Source organism: Bos indicus, chromosome 4, assembly GCF_029378745.1.
Source record: "Bos indicus isolate NIAB-ARS_2022 breed Sahiwal x Tharparkar chromosome 4, NIAB-ARS_B.indTharparkar_mat_pri_1.0, whole genome shotgun sequence".
NCBI lineage: Eukaryota > Metazoa > Chordata > Mammalia > Artiodactyla > Bovidae > Bos > Bos indicus.
Window position 1 is genome coordinate 10,189,040 of NC_091763.1, and position 23,026 is coordinate 10,212,065.

General features: G+C 40.7%; 1 protein-coding gene and 1 non-coding gene across 3 annotated transcripts in view; one reads left to right on the forward strand and one right to left on the reverse strand.

Moving 5' to 3' along the window:
• The window catches only part of PEX1 (peroxisomal biogenesis factor 1), an 81,489-nt gene that overhangs the window by 40,405 nt on the left and 18,058 nt on the right, over nucleotides 1-23,026 (reverse strand). Inside the window, exons 4-10 of one of the 2 annotated variants that reach the window (XM_019959668.2) lie at nucleotides 19,194-19,308; nucleotides 18,329-19,095; nucleotides 16,379-16,498; nucleotides 10,872-10,995; nucleotides 10,537-10,640; nucleotides 9,561-9,643; nucleotides 8,264-8,396 (exon numbers count right to left, since the gene is read on the reverse strand). In XM_019959668.2, the coding sequence (XP_019815227.2) occupies nucleotides 8,264-8,396; nucleotides 9,561-9,643; nucleotides 10,537-10,640; nucleotides 10,872-10,995; nucleotides 16,379-16,498; nucleotides 18,329-19,095; nucleotides 19,194-19,308 (1,446 nt within the window). The remainder of the gene's footprint in view (nucleotides 1-8,263; nucleotides 8,397-9,560; nucleotides 9,644-10,536; nucleotides 10,641-10,871; nucleotides 10,996-16,378; nucleotides 16,499-18,328; nucleotides 19,096-19,193; nucleotides 19,309-23,026) is intronic. The other variant, XM_070787474.1, reaches the window with a different exon arrangement.
• Nucleotides 8,032-8,104, forward strand: TRNAG-CCC (transfer RNA glycine (anticodon CCC)). The gene has a single exon. It is a non-coding gene; the product is annotated as a tRNA-Gly (tRNA).

The window sequence follows — 23,026 nt, forward strand, 5'->3', positions numbered from 1 at the left end:
AGATAAAGGTTAAAAAAAAATCTGAAACCACCCCACCTCACAAAATTACTAACCACTGTTTTGCCATATCTTCCTTCCAGATACTCCACACACATTTTATGCAAATTTATTAAGCTGGGATTACAGTATTCCTGAGGGTTTACAACAAATCACTGTCCTCTTTATCAACAGACATAGAGGTACATCAGCCCCTAGTACAATGCCTCTCTGAGGATGTACTGAACCATAACGTGCTTATCAAAACCCTTCCTGACGTGTATTTAACAGAGTTCTGCAGAGAGTGCACTGGTCATAGCAAACACCCTCTTCTAACAACACAGGAGAAGACTCTACACATGGGTATCACCAGATGGTCGATCCCGAAATCAGACTGATTATATCCTTTGCAGCCAAAGATGGAGAAGCTCTATACAGTCAGCAAAAACAAGACCAGGAGCGGACTGTTGCTCAGATCATGAACTCCTTATTGCCAAATTCAGACTTAAATTGAAGAAAGTGGGGAAAACCACTAGACCATTCAGGTATGACCTAAATCAAATCCTTTATGACTATACAGATCAGATCAGATCAGTCGCTCAGTCATGTCCGACTCTTTGCGACCCCATGAATTGCAGCACGCCAGGCCTCCCTGTCCAACACCAACTCCCGGAGTTCACTGAGACTCACGTCCATCGAGTCAGTGATGCCATCCAGCCATCTCATCCTCTGTCGTCCCCTTCTCCTCTTGCCCCCAACCCCTCCCAGCATCAGAGTCTTTTCCAATGAGTCAACTCTTCACATGAGGTGGCCAAAGTACTGGAGTTTCAGCTTTAGCATCATCCCTTCCAAAGAAATCCCAAGGCTGATCTCCTTCAGAATGGACTGGTTGGATCTCCTTGCAGTCCAAGGGACTCTCAAGAGTCTTCTCCAACACCACAGTTATGACTATACAGTGGAAGTGAGAAACAGATTTAAGGGACTAGATCTGATAGATAGAGTGCCTGATGAACTATGGATGGAGGTTCGTGACATTGTACAGGAGACAGGGAGCAAGACCATTCCCAAGAAAAAGAAATGCAAAAAAGCAAAACAGCTGTCTGAGGAGGCCTTACAAATAGCTGTGAAGAGAAGAGAAGTGAAAAGCAAAGGAGAAAAGGAAAGATATACCCATTTGAATGCAGAGTTCCAAAGAATAGCAAGGAGAGATAAGAAAGCCTTCTTCAGCGATCAATGCAAAGAAATAGAGGAAAACAACAGAATGGGAAAGACTAGAGATCTCTTCAAGAAAATCAGAGATACCAAGGGAACATTTCATGCAAAGATGGGCTCGAAAAAGGACAGAAATGGTATGGACCTAACAGAAGCAGAAGATATTAAGAAGAGGTGGCAAGAATACACAGAAGAACTGTACAAAAAAGATCTTCATGACCGAGATAATCATGATGGTGTGATCACTCACCTACAGCCAGACATCCTGGAATGTGAAGTCAAGTGGGCCTTAGAAAGCATCACTACGAACAAAGCTAGTGGAGGTGATGGAATTCCAGTGGAGCTATTTCAAATCCTGAAAGATGATGCTGTGAAAGTGCTGCACTCAATATGCCAGCAAATTTGGAAAACTCAGCGGTGGCCACAGGACTGGAAAAGGTCAGTTTTCATTCCAGTCACAAAGAAAGGCAATGCCAAAGAATGCTCAAACTACCGCACAATTGCACTCATCTCACACGCTAGTAAAGTAATGCTCAAAATTCTTCAAGCCAGGCTTCAGCAATATGTGAACTGTGAACTTTCAGATGTTCAAGCTGGTTTTAGAAAAGGCAGAGGAACCAGAGATCAAATTGCCAACATCTGCTGGATCATTGAAAAAGCAAGAGAGTTCCAGAAAACCATCTATTTCTGCTTTACTGACTATGCCAAAGCCTTTGACTGTGTGGAGCACAATAAACTGTGGAAAATTCTGAAAGAGATGGAAATACCAGACCACCTGACCTGCCTCTTGAGAAACCTATATGCAGGTCAGGAAGCAACAATTAGAACTGGACATGGAACAACAGACTGGCTCCAAATTGGGAAAGGAGTACGTCAAGGCTGTATATTGTCACCCTGCTTATTTAACTTATATGCAGAGTACATCACAAGAAATGCCAGGCTGGAGGAAGCACAAGCTGGAATCAAGATGGAATCAGATTGCCGGGAGAAATATCAATAACCTCAGATATGCAGATGACACCACCCTTATGGCAGAAAGTGAAGAAAAACTAAAAAGCCTCTTGATGAAAGTGAAAGAAGCGAGTGAAAAAGTTGGCTTAAAACTAAACATTCAGAAAACTAAGATCATGGCATCTAGTCCCATCACTGCATGGCAGACAGATGGAGAAACAGTGACTGACTTTATTTTTATGGGCTCCAAAATCACTGCGGATGGTGACTGCAGCCATGAAATTAAAAGACACTTGCTCCTTGGAAGGAAAGTTATGACAACCTAGATAGCATATTCAAAAACAGAGACGTTACTTTGCCAACAAAGGTCCATCTAGTCAAGGCTATGGTTTTTCCAGTGGTCATGTATGGATGTGAGAGTTGGACTGTAAATAAAGCTGAGTGCTGAAAAATTGATGCTTTTGGACTCTTGAGAGTCCCTTGGACTGCAAGGAGATCCAAACAGTCCATCCTAAAGCAAATCAGTCCTGGGTGTTCATTGGAGGGACTGATGTTGAAGCTGAAACTCCAATACTTTGGCCACCTGATGTGAAGAGCTGACTCATTTGAAAAGACCCTGAGGCTGGGAACGATTGAGGGCAGGAGGAGAAGGGGACGACAGAGGATGAGATGGTTGGATGGCATCACCGACTCAATGGACATGGGTTTGGGTGGACTCTGGGAGTTGGTGATAGACAGGGAGGCCTGGCGTGCTGCAGTTCATGGGGTCGCAAAGAGTCAGATACGACTGAGCGACTCAAGTGAACTGATGTATATTTATGTTACTCCCGATTTTTAACCATGATAAGTAAAGCTAAAATAAATATCCATGGAGTTATGTTTATTTGTCAGATTGCACCTTCAGAATAAATTTCTACGAGCTAAAGGCAATGGCACCCCACTCCAGTACTCTTGCCTGGAAAATCCCATGGATGGAGGAGCCTGGTGGGCTGAAGTCCATGGGGTCGCTAAGAGTTGGACATGACTGAGCGACTTCGCTTTCACTTTTCACTTTAATGCATTGGAGAAGGAAATGGCAACCCGCTCCAGTGTTCTTGCCTGGAGAATCCCAGGGACGGGGGAGCCTGGTGAACTGCCAACTATGGCGTTGCACAGAGTCGGACACGACTGAAGTGACTTAGCAGCAATACTATATCAAAGGGTATACACATTTAAATTTTGCTAAACATTGCTGTAAGTGGCCCCTAGAAGATCAAACACTTAGGTTTCTATAATTCTTTTAATATAGGCTTACTCCCTTAGGCTACTACCATTGTTGCTTTGACTTGCCTTTTTTTTAAACGTATATATTTTATTTATTTATTTAGGCTCAGCCAGGTCTTAGCTGTGGCATGTGGGATCGAGTCCCCTGCCCAGGGATCGAATCTGGGCCCCCTGCATTAAGAGTGCAGAGTCTTATCCACTGGACAACCAGGGAAGTCCCTGCCTAGCTTTTAATAGTCCTGCACCAGTTCTAATATTTTGCTTTTCATTACTGTGAGAAGGAAAACTAGCCAAGCTTATTGTGTAAAGTCTTAAATTTAGCAAGCATTCAACAATAGTACCATCATTATAGTTTACAGAATTGCATTTATTTTTAAAGTCAGCGGACCCTAAAGAATAAAGAGATTAGGGGTACGGGACTGTGTGTCCCACCTGCTATACTTTTGGTTTAGTCAGAAGGCCTTTTCTCTCACTCAAAGTAATTCACATTTTAGTACCTTTCCGTTTACAAAGCCCTTTCATATATATTATTTCTCTTAAGTGAGATTAATCCTAAAAGGCGAGGCTAGAAACTGAAAAACTGCCTTAAGTCACTGCCAGTAAGTACATAAGGGTGAAAGTGAAAGCGAAGTCGCTCAGTCATGTCCGACGCTTTGCAACCCCGTGGACTGTAGCCTATCAGGCTCCTCCGTCCATGGGATTTTCCAGGCAAGAGTGCTGAAGTGGATTGCCATTTCCTTCTCCAGGGGATCTTCCCGACCCAGGAATCAAACCCAGGTCTCCCACATTGCAGGCAGACGCTTTACCGCCTGAGCCACCAGGGAAGCCCAATTTGAGTCCCACTACATAAGAGTAGTGGGACTCAAATTCAGTTCTTCCACTAGTTCCATTAAGCATGCTACCCCTAAGTCACATGGTGGAGGTCTGATTTCTCAGTCAACAGGACATTGTTTTTTAAAATAATATTCTACCATGATGATATATTTTGAAATTTGACATAGGTAATTTAGGAACATTTAGAGTAACTGCTATACTGTAGCAGCCTTGCATATCTGGAATAAACCCTACTTGATTGTGGTACATAATTCTTTTTATACATTAGTTGATCACATTTGGTAATATTTTGTTAAGGATTTCTGCATCTGTGTTCATGATGGGTCTTAGTTGGTAGTTTTCTTGTGATGCCTGTCTTGTTTTGGTATTAGGTGATGCTGGCCTCACAGAATAGACTAGACTCTCCTCTGCTCCCACCCCCTGGAAGAGACTGCAGACAACCGGGACAACTTCTTCCTTGAGAGTTTAGTAGTGTGTGCCCAGCGCACCCACCTGGGTGTGTGCTTTCTGTTTGAGAACGATATTAATCACAGACTCAATTTCTTTAATAGATGTAAGCCATTTCATATCGTCATTATTCTTGTGTGAGTTTTGGCAGCCTGTGTCTTTCAAGGAGTTGGTCTATTTATCTAGGTTATCAAATTTTTAGGCATAGAGCTAAAAATTTTTAGGGGCACAAGCTGTTTATTACGATTCCTACTTTATTATGCCTTTTTAAATTTTATTTTTAATTGGAGGATAACTGCTTTACCACGTTGTGTTAGTTTCTGCCTACAAGACTAAGTACATGCTTATTCCCTCCCTCTTGAGCCTCGCCCCCACCGCCTGCCCATTATACCCCACTAGGTCAGCACAGAGCCTTATCACCCCTTTAATGTCTGTGGGATCTACACTGATGCCCCCTTTTTCATTTCTTATACTAGTAATTTGTATCCTCTTTTTTTTTTTTTTCTTAGCCTGCCTAAGGGTTTATCAGTTTTTACTGATCTTAAAAAAAAAAAAAGCCTTTGGTTTCACACTGATTTTCCCTACTGGTTTCCTGTTTTCACTTCAATAGCTTCTACTCTAATTCATAGTATTTCTTCTGCTTACATTGGATTTAATTTGTTCTTCTGTTTCTAGTTTACTAAAGTAGAAACCTGGATTACTGGAGTAGTTGCTCTATTTCAAGTAAGAAATCAAAAGAAAGCAACTGGGGTAGTAAGAGGAAAAAAGTTATCATGCTGCAGTTAAAAGTGAATAGAAATAAAAAAGCCTTATGATTTTGAATTGGGAAAAAAAAAACACAAAAACCCACAAAGACTCACAAAAATCACACTGCAGCTCTGGAAAAAATACTGCATTGGTAAAGAAGAAAACTGTGAGGCCCTTCAAAGAGCAGGGGACCTCTAGTAAGACTGACAAAGATTAAAACAAGAGAAGACACAAATTACCAATATCAGGAAACAGGACATAACAGATTTCCAATCCGTGAAAAGCACAGTAAGACGTGCTGCTGTAGGGAATATACACCGGTACAGCCACTGTGGAGAACAGTATGGAGGTTCTTTAAAAAACTAAAAACAGAACTACCATCTGACCCAGCAATCCCATTACTAGGCATATACCCAGAGAAAAACATAACTCAAAAAGACACTTGCAGCCCAGTATTCACTGCAGCACCATTTACAATAGCCAGCACATGGAAGCAAGCTAAATGACCATCAGAGGAATGCATAAAGAAGATGTGGCACACACACACACACACACACAACAGAATATCACTCAGCCATAAAAATAAAATCGGGTCACCTGTAGAGATGTGAATGGACCTAGAGACTGTCATACAGAGTGAAGTCAGTCAGACAGAGAAGGAAAAATATCATATGACATCCCTGGTATATGGCATCTAAAAAGAAATGATACAAATATACTTACTGACAAAATGAACCGCCTTAGAAAATGAACTTATGGTTGCCAGGGGGAGGGGACAGTTAAGGACTCTGGGAAGGTCATGTACACACTGCTATATTTAAAATGGATAATCAACAAAACACTACAGTCCACCACAAGGAACTCTGCTCAGTGTCACGTGGCAGCCCGAATGGGAGGGGAGCTTGGCAGAGAACAGACACATGTACAGCTGAGGCCTCCACTGTTCACCTGAAACTGTCACAATACTGTTAATCGGCTATACCCCAATACAAAATGCTTCTTGGGGTTAAAAAAAAGATGTGGCACGTGCGCGCGCACACACACACACACACAGAGGAATACTACTCAGCCATAAAAAGGAATGAAACTGGGTCATTTGTAGAGATGTGAATGGACTTAGAGACTGTTACAGAGTGAAGTCAGGAGAACAAATATCATATTAATGCATATATGTGGAATCTAGACAAATGGTATAGATGATCTTATCTGCAAAGCAGAAACAGAGACACAGACATAGAGAACAAACCTATGGGCATCGAGTGAGGAAAGAAGGGGTGGTGGATGAATTAGGAGATTGGGATTGACATACATATACTATTGATACTATGTATACAGTAGATAACTAAGAAGGACACTGCTGTAGAGCTCAGGGAGCTCTACTCAATGCTCCGTGGTGACCTAAATGGGACACACACAAATGGAAGGCAATCTAAAGAACAGGGCACGAGTGTATACCTATAGCTGATTCACTCTGCTGTACAGCAGAAACTAACATTGTCAAGCAATTATAGTGTCAGGCACTCAGTCGTGGCCGACTCTGCGAGCCCATGGACTGTAGCCCACCAGGCTCCTCTGTCCATGGGATTCTCCAGGCAAGAACACTGGAGTGCGTTGCCATTCCCTTCTCCAGTAAAGCAACTATACTCCTATAAAAAAATTTTTAAAAGACCACAGTTAGAGAATACTACAAGCAACTTCATGCTCACAAATTTGACAAGTTAGAAGAAACAAACACATTCTTCAAAAACTACAAACTACCCAACACCAGCCAAAATGAAACAGATGATTAAAGACTTTGAATTTATAAAAAATATATAAAGAAATCTCTAGGCACAGATGGTTTCAGTGGAGATTTTACCAAACATTTTAAAGAATTTACATTAATTTTATACAATCTCTTCCAAAAAACAGAACAGAAGGGAACACTTTTCAACTCATTCTGTGAGGCCAGTGTTACTCTGAGAGCAAAACCAAAGGCAGAACTACAGGCTAATATTGATCGTGAATTTACATGCAAAAATCCTTAACAGAATATCAGCAAACAGAACTCAGCAAAGTACAAAAAGAATAAGAAACCACTACTAGGTGGGATTTATTACAGATTTGCATGGCCGATTCAACATTTCAACATTAATCAGCCCCGTTAACACGCTCTGTTGTTGTTTAGTCACTAAGCCATGTCTGACCCTTTGCGACCTCATGGGCTGTAGCCTGCCAGGCTCCTCTGTCCACAAGATTTTCCAGGCAAGAATACTGGAGTCGGTTGCCATTTCCTTCTCCAGGGGATCTTCACAACTCAGGGATCAAACCTGTGCCTCCTGCATTGACAGGTGGATTTTTTACTACTGAGTCACCAGGGAATCCCGATTTAACACCCTACCAACATCATAAAAAAGAAAATTCAAACAATCATATCAACTGAAATAGAAAAACAGCAGGGAGAGCATCGCCCAATTCCACACTATTTTCTCAATATCTAATAGCAGGCGCTCAAAAATATTAGTGAATGAGTAAATCTTTCCATCTATCGTATCAACAACCCTATATAACAGATGATTAAAACTCAAAGAGAGCGGAATTAAAAATGGCTAATCAGGTACTTCCCTGATGGTCCAGTGGCTAAGACTCTGCATTCCCAATGCAGGGGGCCCAGGTCTGATCCCTGGTCAGGGAACTAGATCCCACAGGCTGCAACTAGGAGGCTGTATGGCACAACGAAAAGACCCTACATGCTGCAGCCAAGACCAGGTGCAGCCATATACATATTTCTAAATTTTTTTTAAAGTTAAAAAACATGCTAATTAATGAAAATGAGCATATTTTAACCACATACCTTTCCTCCTGTGAGTAGAAGGGCTCCATTTCTAAGTCCTGCCACAAGGGACACCAGTTGCCGAGACAAAGGGCGCCCCAGGAGGCTATGAGTGATGTGCTCCATGGAGGAGACGCCTAAGGAATTCACTCCTCTGCAAAACATGTAAATTGCATGATCAAACGCTAAAACAGGATAAAATCTACCTATAAACAATTTGGAAATTTTCCTTCGTAGCCTAATGATTTATAAAAAGAGTAAAACCTTGGAAATTTTCCCTTACTTGAAAGTAAAATGATTTAATGCCAAATCTGAGTCACAGATTTTAAAACTAATTTTACTATTTTCATATATGTGCAGTAACTAGAAATTCTGTCCAAATAGGAATCCTTAAGGGGATTTGTCTTAATATACACATATATCCCCCTCAAAATGATTTCTGGCTTGTTAATCAACATTATCATACATGAGTGCTTTTAAAGTATTAGGAGAACTGAAGACTTATTTCCTCTTAAACATCATCTTTGAAATCCAGTTTCAATCTGAAGATTACGCAAACATGAACTTCAACCTACTTCCTGATTCTGCCAGTTTATTTCTGATAATAAATATCATAAATTATTAAAATTAGTCTGACCTGAAGAGTTTTTACTTTATAAAGTAGATTATTTACTTTAAAAAGCAGATTATTGTTGCTCTGTAGTTTAATCCTTTAACTAAAACCTTTCTAGGTTATACTATTACAGAAAATCAAATCACTACTACTACATCCATTAAAGGCCTCTGTGACAAATTCTAAGAAGTAACGGTTTATGTGAGATTCTTATACTGTATTAAGAGCTAAAGAAATTGAGGAGGTTCTTTTCAAATTTGTCTTAAAAGTTAAAGAAAACACAAATAATTCCCATCAATCAGTACATCTATAAGACAGTGAAGGAATAACTTAATTTGAAATATTTTTAAACATTCAACTAATGTCTTTGGATTTAACTTTCAAAGCGAATTTATTAATTTCAAAAAATTATTGTTTTATTCAAGCATGTATGATCCAGGTCATATCTAGTTGGCTCTCTTCTCACAGATCAAATCTCAAAGTAAAATTTCTAATAAGTTTCAGACTTTCAGTTTATCTCAGAAGAGAAGGCAAATTACTAAGCCAGGTGTGAAAACAGAAACAATCCTTGAAAAAACTATCTACCATTACATTAGTAAGACTAGTCAACGACACTGACATCTAATTTAATATTTACACATAAAAGCCCTAAGACAGGTAATGTTAAATGTGTCTAAACGTGCCAGTTTGGCCGTAACTTCTTACCCCAAGCAGTTCAGCTTTAAAAAAGGAAGAATAAAGTCAATTTCCTCACTGTTTTCTTCTTTTACCATAGGATCTAGAAGGACCTATAGTAGCAAGGAAAAATCAATTTTACATGTCAAAATAATACCTTTTGCCTGCTTTTCTTGGGTTCCAGGAAACTGAATTGCTGATTCTGTTACACCAGAGAGAAAAGATATACTGTGCATGCAAGATTATTACTTAAAACAGCCCTGACAATAATAATTTACTCGTCTAAGGAATATAAATATTTAACAAGCAGTAAAGAATGTCTTCTTCATACAGTTTAGAGATATATCTTTATTTGCAATTTTGATTTATGTCGCATTCTTTTCACAATCTTCCATCTGTATAGTCTCTGAATGGTATTCCTTAAATTGTATTTCACCAAAGTAAAGAAATAATATCTAGTTTCAAACCACTGAAATTCTAAATGACTTTAATTCACCTTCAGTTCTATAATGACAGTAAATATCCTAACCAAAACATAATGTTCTAAAAAGAGTACTTTAAACATATATCTGGAAGAAAAGTAATCTGATAATAGTTGTGAAGAGTTGAGAATTTAAGAATTGACAAAATAATATGGGCTGTGCAGCAAAATTGCAAATAAAAATATGAAGTTAAAAAAAAAGTTACCCGCCCTCAGCTAAGTTTTCATTTGTTCCCATACTAGAAGAGTTTAAAATCATGATCCATTGGCCAGTTAACACGATCAATTCTATTCCTGGAACAGTTTTGCTGAAGCATCCATTTTAAATTTAGGATACATCAATCATTTGTTTAAGTAAGTTAAAGAGATTACAGAATAAAATATTTTAAATCAAGTTATTCCTTACTCTTATCATTTGAGTTTCTAATACAGTTTAGGATGCAAGGTCTTAACAAGTAAATTCATACTTTAGAATCAATCACATGTGAAAATATTATCATTAAATATTCAGTAGTACGTAATTACTTGTATTGTCATCTTCTGCAGCAGATTGGTACTCAATAGAAAAATATTTTTTTCTTTTTCCTTTTCCCAAGAATGAACTATATTCAGAGAAAACTCCTTCACCCCTATTAAAAAGAAAGTAATAAATGTAGTTAGTACTGAAGCTGAGATGAAATAATTTAAAATTTAAATTTATTTACATTTAAATAAAAGGATTCTTTGATACATAAAATCTACTGTTTAATTATCATTATTAGGTTTCCTGTTCATACCTATCACAAGATGGAAAAACAATGAAAAATTGTCCGACTTCTTTAATAGGAAAAATATGAAAATAACAAATAAAATATACTTACCATCTTTCATTTCCAGTTTAATGTACTCCTCCTCTGATACTATGAGAGGAACTGCGGTAGTGGCAGACTGCTGCAGCCATGAGTAGAACACAGTTTTTATGTCTTCTTCACTTACGTCTTCAGACTGCCAGAGGAAAGGAAACAAACAGTGGCGATATTCTACTACCTGAACTTAACATCCTTATTTTAATACCTTATCTTGCCAGGAAAACGATGGTCACAGGCACAGGTTTGGGACTTGACATTACAGTACAATAAGTATGGTGTGGCCTGAAGAAAAACTCATACAAATGGCAAAGTTTTAAATGCTCCTGTTTTCTATGCCCAGTGATACACAGAGCATAATTCAGCTCACTTGATAACCATTCCAACCCTATTCTCTCCTGCTTCCTGTGAAGCAAACTCTGTAGTCAGGGAGCGGGATCCTCTGTTCCCAGCTTGGAGCTGTGTGTGCACGTGTGTGGCTGCACTCTGGCCAACGAATTACCATCAGCAACCCAAGAGGAGGCCTTCTCTCCCCAACTGAACGGTGGAGAAACCCTGCAAGAAGAAGATGCCTTTCCTTCTGCTGAAAGGATGCAGATGTGACGTCTATCACCACCGTAAGCACCCTGCATCTGAGAGGAGGACACAAAGGCTAAAGGTGACAGAGAGAACGATCGAAGGGGCCTGCGTCGTGCTTACGTGGTCTAACCACTGTGAGCTCCTCCAAACTTCTTTGCACAAGAGAAAAACAAACTCTTTGTGTGTTAGTCTCACTTTCTTTTTTTTCTATGATGGCTGATACGTTCAACAAGTAGAATGTTAATAAACTGTTCAAAAGATATGAAGAAATTCTGAGAAAAACTGCTAATTTCTGAAGCTTTTAGATTAATATTATTAAGTTTAAACCAGCTTCTTGAAATACAAAACAGAACTAACCAAAATTCGTATGTGAAGGACTCTATCTGCCTAGGAAAATAAACTTCTACCATTTTGCAACTCCCATATCTATTATCTAACAGCTTATATATAACAACTCATATCTGTTATCTCTCTTCATTCATTAGATCCACTGATTAAGCTTGGTTTACAATACACTCACTACTAAAAAAGCAAGCTAAACTAAGAAAAGTCATCACTTTCCCACTCTTAAAAATCACAGAAATAAGTCAATTACTTCTTTGTATATTATTGGAAAATGGGATTAAAGACCTAGAGAAAGTCATAACATGAAAATGAAAACTTTTTAAAATCAAGAATTTTAGAATCAGAAAGCAACTCATAGTTCCTCTAGAATCAAACACCTTTCTGTCCTAAATGATATAATCAGCCTAGAGAGACCTGCCGAGGTCACACAGCTCCCACCACAGCACACAACTAGGGATAGGCAAGGGAATACCCCATTGCTGATACCAGAGGGAAAACACAAAACTCATGAGCAGTGGCTGATTACTTTTGTACATAAGACCTAGTTTTTGAAAAAAAATATCAAGATCAATAACCACATTAAAAGCAGAGCTCCTATAAACTTAAAAAAAAAAGAGAACTCAGAACTTTGTAAGTCAGAGCCATAAAAGTTCCACATTACAAATCTTTTATACTGTGGTCTATATGTTTAAAGATTACTTAAGAATATCAATGCAATATAGACAGCAAAATATCTGACTCTGAAAATCCTGGAGTTATCAAGACAATGTTAAATTTCCTTCACATGGTTTTTAAAAAGATACTGAGAGACAAGACAGAGATAAGAGGGCAAGCAAAAGGATCTCAGCTCACCTCTTCTCAAGAAAAGAGCTAAATCACAGCTAACTGCTGTATAAACATCTACAAAAAACCCTGAACCTACCATAAAAGATATTCTACATCCAAAGAAAAGAAAAGCCACAATAAGACAGCAGGAGGGGTGCTTCTGTGATATAATCCAATCCTACACCCGCGGGGTGGGAGACCCACACACTGGAAAATCATAGTATGGCAGAAGTTCTGCCACAGGAGTGAGAGCGCTCTGGGCCCCGTGTCAGCAGCCCAGGCGGGGGTCTGGCACCGGGAGGAGGAGCCATCAGCGTCTCTGGCCAGTGAAGGCCAGTGCAGCTTCCAAGCCAGTGCTCAGCAAGGCTTCACATGCACTACGATGCAGGGCTAGACAGTGAGGCCACGGGAATCCGGGCGGAACTGCCCGCAGGCTGTGGGCGGCTCCCTGGGGAGGCGGGGACTGGCTGGGGCTCGATGTGAGGACAAGGACAGCAGGGGCTCCGGGCACTGTTCACGGGCGTGAGCTCTCCCGGAGGCCTGGCCTCCCCAACAGCCTGCAGGCTCCAGCACTGGGATGCCCCAGAACCACCACCAGGGCGGGAGCACAGCCCAGCTCAGGAACAGACAGGCTGCCCAAAGGTCTCCCTGAGCCAACAGCTGCCTCCAAACACACCCTTTGACACAGCCCTGCCGACAGACAGACAAGACCCAGACCCACTCACCGGGGGGCAGGCAGCAGTCTCTCCCAACAGGAGGCCTGCACACGCCCCCGGATCAACCTCACCAACTAGGGGGGAGACAGAAGAAGCAAGACGAACCACAAGCCTGTAGCCTGAGGAACAGAGACCACTAACACAGAAAGTTAGAAAGTATGACCCAGCTGAGAAACCAGATAAAACCCCAGAAGAACAACTAAGTGAAGTAGAGACAGGCAATCTGCCTGGAAAAGAATTCAGCGTAATTAGAGTAAAGATGACTCAAGATCTCAACAAAACAATGGTGGCATAGACAGAGGACACAAGAAATGTTTAACAAAGAACCAGAAGCTTGAAAAAACAAGCAGAGGTTTAGGAGAGGTGGCAAGAACACACAGAACTGTACCAAAAAGCTCTTAATGACCTGGATAACCAAGACAGTGTTGTCACTCAGCAAGAGCCAGACTTCCTGGAGTGTGAACTTAAGTGGGCCTTAGGAAGCATTACTATCAACGAAGCTAGTGGAGGTGATGGGATTCCAGCTGAGCTATTTCAAATCCTGAAAGATGATGCTGTTAAAAGTGCTCCACTCAATATGTCAGCAAATTTGGAAAACCCAGCAGTGGCCACAGGACTGGAAAAAGTCCGTTTTCATTCCAATCCCAAAGAAGGGCAGTGCCAAAGAATGTAAAAACTACCACACATTTGCACTCATTTCTCATGCTAGTAAGGTCATACTCAAAAATCCTTCAAGCTAGGCTTCAGCAATACTTAAAAACCAAGACCTTCCAGGTGTACAAGCTGGACTTAGAAAAGGCAGAGGAAAGGGAACCCTCTTACACTGTTGGTGGGAATGCAAACTAGTACAGCCACTATGGAGAACAGTGTGGAGATTCCTTAAAAAACTGGAAATAGAACTGCCATACAACCCAGCAATCCCACTGCTGGGCATACACACTGAGGAAACCAGAATTGAAAGAGACACGTGTACCCCAATGTTCATCGCAGCACTGTTTATAATAGCCAGGACATGGAAGCAACCTAGATGTCCATCAGCAGATGAATGGATAAGAAAGCTGTGGTACATATACACAATGGAGTATTACTCAGCCATTAAAAAGAATACATTTGAATCAGTTCTAATGAGGTAGATGAAACTGGAGCCTACTATACAGAGTGAAGTAAGCCAGAAAGAAAAACACCAATACAGTATACTAACGCATATATATGGAATTTAGAAAGATGGTAACAATAACCCTGTATACGAGACAGCAAAAGAGACACTGATGTATAGAACAGTCTTTCGGACTCTGTGGGAGAGGGAGAGGGTGGGATGATTTGGGAGAATGGCATTGAAATACATATAATATCATATATGAAACGAGTCGCCAGTCCAGGTTCAATGCACGATTCTGGATGCTTGGGGCTGGTGCACTGGGACGACCCAGAGGGATAGTCTGGGGAGGGAGGAGGGAGGAGGGTTCAGGATGGGGAACATGTGTATACCTGTGGCGGATTCATTTCAATATTTGGCAAAACCAATACAATATTGTAAAGTTTAAAAATAAAATAAAATTTAAAAAAAAAAAGAAAGAAAGAAAAGGCAGAGGAACAACATTCCCTGGATCATAGACAAAGGAAGGGAATTCCAAAAAAAAACTACTTCTGCTTCACTGACTATGGGAAAGCCGATCACAACAAACTGGAAAATTCTTAGAGATGGGAATACCAGACCATCTTACCTGTCTCCTGAGAAACCTGTATGCGGGTTAGGAAGCAATAGTTAGAACCTTACAAGGAACAACAGACTGGTTCAAACTTGAGAAAAGAGTACGTCAAAGCTGTATACTATTTAACTTATACAGAGTACATTATGCAAAATACTGGGCTGGATGAGTTACAAGCTGGAATCAAGACTGCTGGGAGAAATATCAACAACCTCAGATATGCAGATGACACCACCCTAACGGCACAAAGTGAAGAGGAACTAAAAAGCCTCTTGATGAAGGTGAAAGAGGAGAGTGAAAAAGATGGCTTACAACTCAGCACTCAAAAAGCTAACATCATGACATTTGGTCCCATCACTTCACGGCAAACAGATGGGGAAAAAGTAGAAGCAGTGACAGTTTCTCTTCTTCTGTTCCAAAATCACTGTGGACAGTGACTGCAGCCATGAAATCAGAAGCTTGCTTCTTGGGCAGCAAGCTGTGACAAACCTACAGTTGTATTAAAAAGCAAAGACATCACTTCACTGACAAATGTCCGTATAGTCAAAGCTAGGGTCTTTGCACTACTCATGTACTGATGAGAAAATTAGACCATAAAGAAGGCTGAATGCCAAAGAATTGATGCTTTCAAACTGTGGTGCTGGAGAAGATGCTTGAGAGTCCCTTGAACCGCAGGAGATTAAACTAGTCAATCCTAAAGGAAATCAGTCCTGAATATTCATTGAAAGGACTGATGCTGAAACTCAAATATTTGTATATCAATATTCACAGCAGCATTAATCAGAAGTTTAAAAAAAAAACAAAAAACAGCAGAAATAACCCCAGCGTCCATCAACAGATGAATAAACAACATGTATATATACATACAATGGAATACTATGCAGCCATAAGCAGGAATGAAGTTTGATATATGCTATAGTGTGGATAAACCCTGACAACACATTAAATGAAATAACAGAGACACAAAAGGCAAATATTGTATGATTTCACTTAATATAAGATCTAGAATAAGCAAATTCAGAGACTGATCGCAGTTGAGAATTGGGGGAGGAAAGGGTGGGGAGTGATTGCTTAATGGGCACAAAGTTTCTATTCAGGGCATGGGAAAGTTTCAGAAATAGTGATGGTTTCATGTTATAAATGTACTTAATGGCACTAAATTGCACACTTAAAGAGTTAAAACAGCATTTTATCTTATATGTATTTTATCACAATAAAACCAAAAGGCAATAAGACTTCTTTGCCCTTCTAGAATAAAGGAGTACATTCTTATTACTTAGCTAAAGCAGCTAGAAATTTTACAATGCATGTAAAATAAGTGTGATATAACATATAAATGTGAACTCACCAAGTTTTCTGTAGGTTGTAGTTTTAGAGATCTCGGAATGTTAGGGGTAATTTCCACTGGAGTTATTCTGACAACTGCATGCATTTCTATATTTAGTCTCTTTCTCAGGTCATGTGGAATCTGAAATATATAAAAGTGAATTTAAAATATAAATGTTAAAATCTTGATTAAGAAATATTCCACAGCATAAATACTGATATTAATTTCTATCAACTCAGGTGAATGATAAGATACTGCCATGATTGACAGTATAGGTGGGCATTCAGGTACTAATACTAACATTTCAATTTTTCCCTACAGTTGTTTCTTTAACGTCCTCTTCAGAAGGTGATCACTTTTGGTCTCTCAGGTTAAGGCAGCCTGAGTTCCTTGTGGCAGCTAACTGCCACCTCTCACTGGCCACCCTCCCAGCCTGACCACAGAGTGGCAACTGCAGGCTCCTCACCGCCGTCTCTCCTGGTCTCCAGGACTTGGTCACCACTTTTTCACCCCATCCTCACCATACAACATCAAGGAAATAACAGTGCTTCCTGCCTAATGGCAGAACGATTATCAGAAACAGACAGGTCCATTAACAAGTTCAGACAATATGATTTTCAAGATGCAGTGGGACCTTCTTGAGTAAGAGATTAGAGATAACAGAAAATATGAGGCACGGTTGGAGCTTTAAGAATGATGTAGGCTGAAGAGATCACAACCTGTAAGTCACCGACCTCAAGGTCACAGTCCAAACTGTGAGAGTAAAAGAAACCTACTAAGGAGACTCCCTTTCCTTTCCATCGTTCTTCCCTGTTCCAATAATCTTCCTTCAAAATTAGGTTAAAATAAAGGAGGCTGGTGACTCATTTCCTGTAAAATTAGCATCTGAAGTTGGGATGAGGAGGGGAAATGCTGGGTGCACTACTCTCGCTCTCCATCACAGTAAAGGAACAATACCAGCAGGGCAAGGAGCTTTCCGGGTGCCTCTGAACCCCGGTCATCTCACGCCGTGGGTCTCTCCGTACACTGGGCATTTCCCCCAGTACATACCAAGACATTCCTTTGCTTTCAAGAAGGTGGAAGCAAATCTTCAGGCATTAAAGATGTGAGGCTTCGTAGGGCACTCCATTTGAAGCATGAACTCAAGAGTCAGCCTGCCAGGGTTTGAATCTTATTCTACTTACTGACTTGTTACCCCAGGCAGGTAATTTTGACCTCTCTGGGCCTGTACCTATCTTAGCTTTACCTGTCCAAGTTATTATTAGCCAGAAACACACACAAACCTTACCCAAACAAGGACTTTACCCTGCAATCAGAAATGTGTCCCCACGGGAACTGTTGTTGTCGTTAGGCACTCAGTCGTGTTCGAGTCTTTGTGACCCCATGGACTGTAGCCGGCCAGGTTCCTCTGTCCATGGGATTCTCCAGGCAAGAATACTGGAGTGGGTTGCCATTTCCTTCTCCAGATCTTTCCAAACTAGGGATTAAACCCTGGTCTCCTGCATTGCAGGCAGATTCTTTACAATCTGAGCCACCAGAGAAGACTAGAGGAGGGGGGACTTTAAATAGTATTTATTACACTGGTTTTCAACTTGTGCATAAAATATTATAATATTTTAGTTCAAAATTTGGGCAAGTTCAAGCAACATAAAATTATTTTCTAAGATTTATACTAACCCATTTGCTACACACCAGAAACAAACAACATTGTAAATGAACTATAGTACAATTTGGGGCTTCCCTGGTGGCTCAGACAGTAAAGAATCTGCCTGCAATGTGGGAGACCCAGGTTCAATACCTGGGTTGGCAAGATCCCTTGGAGAAGGAATGACTACCCACTCCAGTATTCTTGCCTGGAGAATTCCATGGATAGCGGAGCCTGGCGAGCTATATAGAGTCCATGGGGTTGCAAAGAGTCGGACACAACTGAGCAACTAACACAGTATTTTTTAAAGAAAGACTTATACTAACCCAGACTTTCCCAAGATGAAGCACGTCTAAGTTTTTGGTGTATTTAATGGCATTCTTCAGTTCCTCAAGTCCATTCCAGACTACCTTTAGCACACAGGCCTTGACAGCTTTGTGACTATGGTCTGGGCTAACCTGTTTTTGATCTAGAGGCTCTGACATCTGCTTCTCTTTTTCAGGTGACAGGACATTTTGCTTTGTTCTACTTTGCTGTTGCTTTGGAGAAAGCAGTTTCACTAGCTTTCCATAGGTCACAGTGAAGCTGGGCTCCACATCAAAATATTCCTGGTCCCATGGAAATACATGAATGGCATAATGTTTGTGAAACACAGAAGTTGCTGATGCCTTACACATGCTGGGAGGCTGGGATTTGCATACTCTGAAAATATTGTCCAGAGGAACAACTGCTGACTGCATGTTTTTGAAAGCATTGACTTCAGTTAACCCCCAGGATGTGTCTCGTTTCTTCTCAGACCCAGAAGAGAAAATGCTTCCTATCATAGTCCATAAGCTTGGGATAAATGATGAATCAATTCTACCCTCTGATTCTCTTTCTTTAGACCCAGCAACTCCTACAGTATTTGACTGAAGTTGCTTGGTTTGAAGTTCTTTTGTCAATCCTTTTTGGTCTCTTCCATAATGATGAAATTTCCCAGGTATATCCTCTGCTTCTGAAAATGTACTCTCTTTGGCTTGGCGGGTCTTTGGCTGAATCAGGAGTCTGCTGTCGGTTTCCAGCCTTCCATAAGGAGCATCTGGTATCAGTGCAGCTGTACAGAAAACAAGGGTCATTAGTGTGCACTGACCTCTGCTTTGGAGTCAATGCGACAGTGAAGAGTATGACAGAAAGTGTTACAACAGCACCTACCAATCTGGATAAATATGTAAGTCTGCTGATCAACCCAGACCGGAAAAATGGCTTTTGGAAAAACTATTCGAATCTGATCTAGAAGGTGCTGTTCAAGGGAAGCAGCATGCAGCTCCTAGAAATAAACAAAAAGGTCAGTTCCCTTTACATTTTGTCTATTTCATGTTTAGAAAGGAAACCGCAACTCTTTCTTATAAAGCAAACCTACTTGGTTTAGAACACCACTCAGAGAAGAGAAATCTAAAGACACCAATATTTTGGGGGATCAGATCGAGATGGAGGAAGAGTAGGATGGGGAGTTCCCCTTCTCCCACAAATGTATCAAAAATACATCTGCATGTGCAATTGTTCTCACAGAACATCTAGTGAACATTGGTAGAACATTTCCTAGATTTCCAAGGGGCAAAACATCTCCATTTAACTGTGAAGGACAAAACAAAGAAAAAAAGAGACAGAGAGAAAGGAATTTGGACAGGAGCTAAGAGAGGGGAAAGGTTTCTCCTCGCTTGGAAGCCCTGTCACAGGCGGAGCGATCAGTGCGGACAGAGGAGAGGGGCTCTGGAGTCTCAGAAAGCATAGCAACTGGTTTACAGAGGGCAATGTAGAGACAGACCCGCACAGATGGTCAGTACTGCCACCAGGCCCTGCCCAGTCTCAGATGCTCATCCACGGAGGCAGGTGGGGGCCGAGGCTCAGGCTTCAGAGGCACAACTGGGGAGAGGACTGGGGTTGGCAGTATGGACAGCCCAAGGGGACTGGCATGTCACGTGCCCCCATCAAGGGAATATGGGGATAAGCCTGGGCCCGCCAGAGAGGCAGGGTGATATTGTTAGGGGGCATGCAAGGAGAGGCGCAGGATCTCCACAGAACTCCTCTCCCTCTGTGTGTTCTCAGATGACAGGGCACCACCTACACGAGCTCCGGGGTAGGCACAAGCGGCCGCTACCACCTCAGACTCGAGGCAGCTGCAGACCACAGCAGGCGGCAGGCACTGCCACCACCAAGGGTCCCATGACTGAGCACCGACTGCTGCCCTTGCCTTTTTGGGACTGTGCGTGGGCCAAGCACCTGCACACCCCTTATCAAGTGGATAATGGACAGCACATGCAGAGAAAAGAGACAGCAAGCATTCAAACCGAAAACAACCCTCAAAGAAGTGTTATATCCACACAAGCTATGCAGGGACGCCCTCACATATAAACAGTCCTCCAAGGCTACAGTAGATGACTGTTTCTCCTAAACTCACAGACTAAGAGAAATATAAGTAAAATGAAGCAGCAGAGGAACTACTCCCAACTAAAAGCCCAAGAGAATTCCCCTAAAGGAACAGTGAAACAGACCTCGTCAGTCTAATAGACACCAACTTCAAAGAGAGGTAATGAAAATGCTAAGGGGATTAAGAAAGGCTATCATCAGAAATGCAAACTGCTATAAAAAGGAACTAGGGCCTATAAGGAGCCAAGAAAAGTTAGAAAATTCATTTGCCAAGACGAAAGTTGAGCTTAAGGTAATGAATACCAGAATAAATAATGCAAAAGAAGGAATAAGTGATCTGGAAGACAGAACAAAGGAAATTACACGAAATAGCAGACAGAAAGCCAAATGAAAAAAATTAAAGCAATATGAGACCCACTGGATAATAATATAAAGTATATTGATCTATGTGTAATATGTTTTCCATGAGAAGAGAAAAGGGGATTGAAAGTGTATTTGAAGAAATTACGACTAAAAACTTCCCAAACCTAAAGAACCAAACAGATGTCCAGATATAGGAAGTGCAGAGGATCCTAAACAATATGAATCCTAACAGACCTACCCCGAGACATACTATAATACAAATGGCAAGAGTTAGAGAGGATTCTAAAGGCAGCAAGACAAAAACAAAGAGTTAATTACAAGGGAACCCCCATAAGCCTATCAGCTGATTTCTCTGCAGAAACACTGCAGGCCAAAAGGGAGCAGCAAAATATATTCAAAGTCTTGAAAGGGAAAATTCTGCAATCTAGAATATTCTATCCAGCAAGATTATTGTTTAGAATAAGAAGAAAAATACAGAATTTCTCAGGCAAGCAAAAACTAAATGAATACACCAATAGTAAAACTATGGAAATATTAAAAGATCTCTAAATAGAAAAGAAGCAAGGAGATATAGAAAGGGAGAAATCATGACTGGAAAGTAAATCATTTAAGCTGGCTAGTATAAATATCCAAAAAAAAGGAAAAAATCTATTTGTGAAAGTGATGATAAATACAAGCAACAGCAAAAAGATAAACATGAAGATGTAAAAAAGGACATCAAAATCATAAAATGTGGGGAAGGACAGTAAGAAAATGCACATTCTTTTTTTTTTTAGAATATGTTTGAGCAGATATGACTATCAGTTTAAAGCAAGCAGATATACAAAAGGGTTAACATACTTAAAAAACAGGGCAGTCACAAATCAAAAACATAAAATAAAGGCACAAAACCCAAAAAGAAGCATAAAGTAAGCCATCAAACCACAAAAAGAAAGAGGAAGAAAAACAAAGAATCAACTGGAAAACAAGGTTTAATATGGCAATACATACATATGTATCAATAATTACCTTAAATGTCAATGGACTGAATGCTCCAATCAAAAGACAGAGTGGCAGACTGGATTAAAAAAAAAAAAAGACCCTACAGTATGCAGCCTATATGAGACCCACCTTATGGCAAAGGACACAGATTAGAAGTGAGGGGACAGAAAAAGATATCTCATGTATTGGAAATAAAAGGAAAGCAGAAATTACAATACTTAACATCAGACAAAACAGACTTAAAAACAAATGCCATAAAGAAAGATAAAGGACAACATATAATGGTAGAGGGAGCAATACGAGAAGATGTTATACTTGTCCACATACATGCACCTAATCCAGGAGCACCCAAATATATAAAACACATACTGACAGACATGAGGGCTTCCTTGGTGGTTCAGTGATAAAGAATCTGCCTCTAATTCAGGAGACGTGGGTTCAATCCTTAGGTTGGGAAGATCCCCTGGAGAAGAAAATGGCAACCCACTCCAGTATTCTGCCTGGGAAATCCCATGGACAGAAGGAGCCTGGATGACTACAGTCCACCGGGTCAGAAAGAGTTGGACACGACTTAGTGACTAAACAACAACAGACATAAAGGGAGAAACTGACAGCAAGACAATAATAGCAGGAGACTTTGACAGCCCACTCACATCAAAGAACAGATCTAGACAAAAAATCAATAAGGCAACAGGAATCCTAAATGACCCAACAGAACAGTTACACATGCCCCCAAAGTAGAATATACGGAGAAGGCAATGGCACCCCACTCCAGTACTCTTGCCTGGAAAATCCCATGGACGAAGGAGCCTGGTAGGCTGCAGTCCATGGGGTTGCTACGAGTAGGACACGACTGAGCGACTTCACTTTCACTTTTCACTTTCCTGCATCGGAGAAGGAAATGGCAACCCACTCCAGTGTTCTTGCCTGGAGAATCCCAGGGACGGGGGAGCCTAGTGGGCTGCCGTCTCTGGGGTTGCACAGAGTCGGACACGACTGAAGCGACTTAGCAGCAGCAGCAGCAAAGTAGAATATACATTCTTTTCAAGTGCACATGGAACATTTTCTAGGACTGACCACACAGTAGGGCATAAACTAACCTCAACAAATTCAAGAGTATAGAAAGTATTTTAGGCATCTTTTCCAACCACAATGGCACAAAATTACCAATCAACCACAGGATAAGGAATGAGGAAAAGATTACGTAGAGACTAAACAACATGCTACTAAAAAACCAATGAGGAAATCAAAAGGAAGTTAAAAAATGCCTTGAG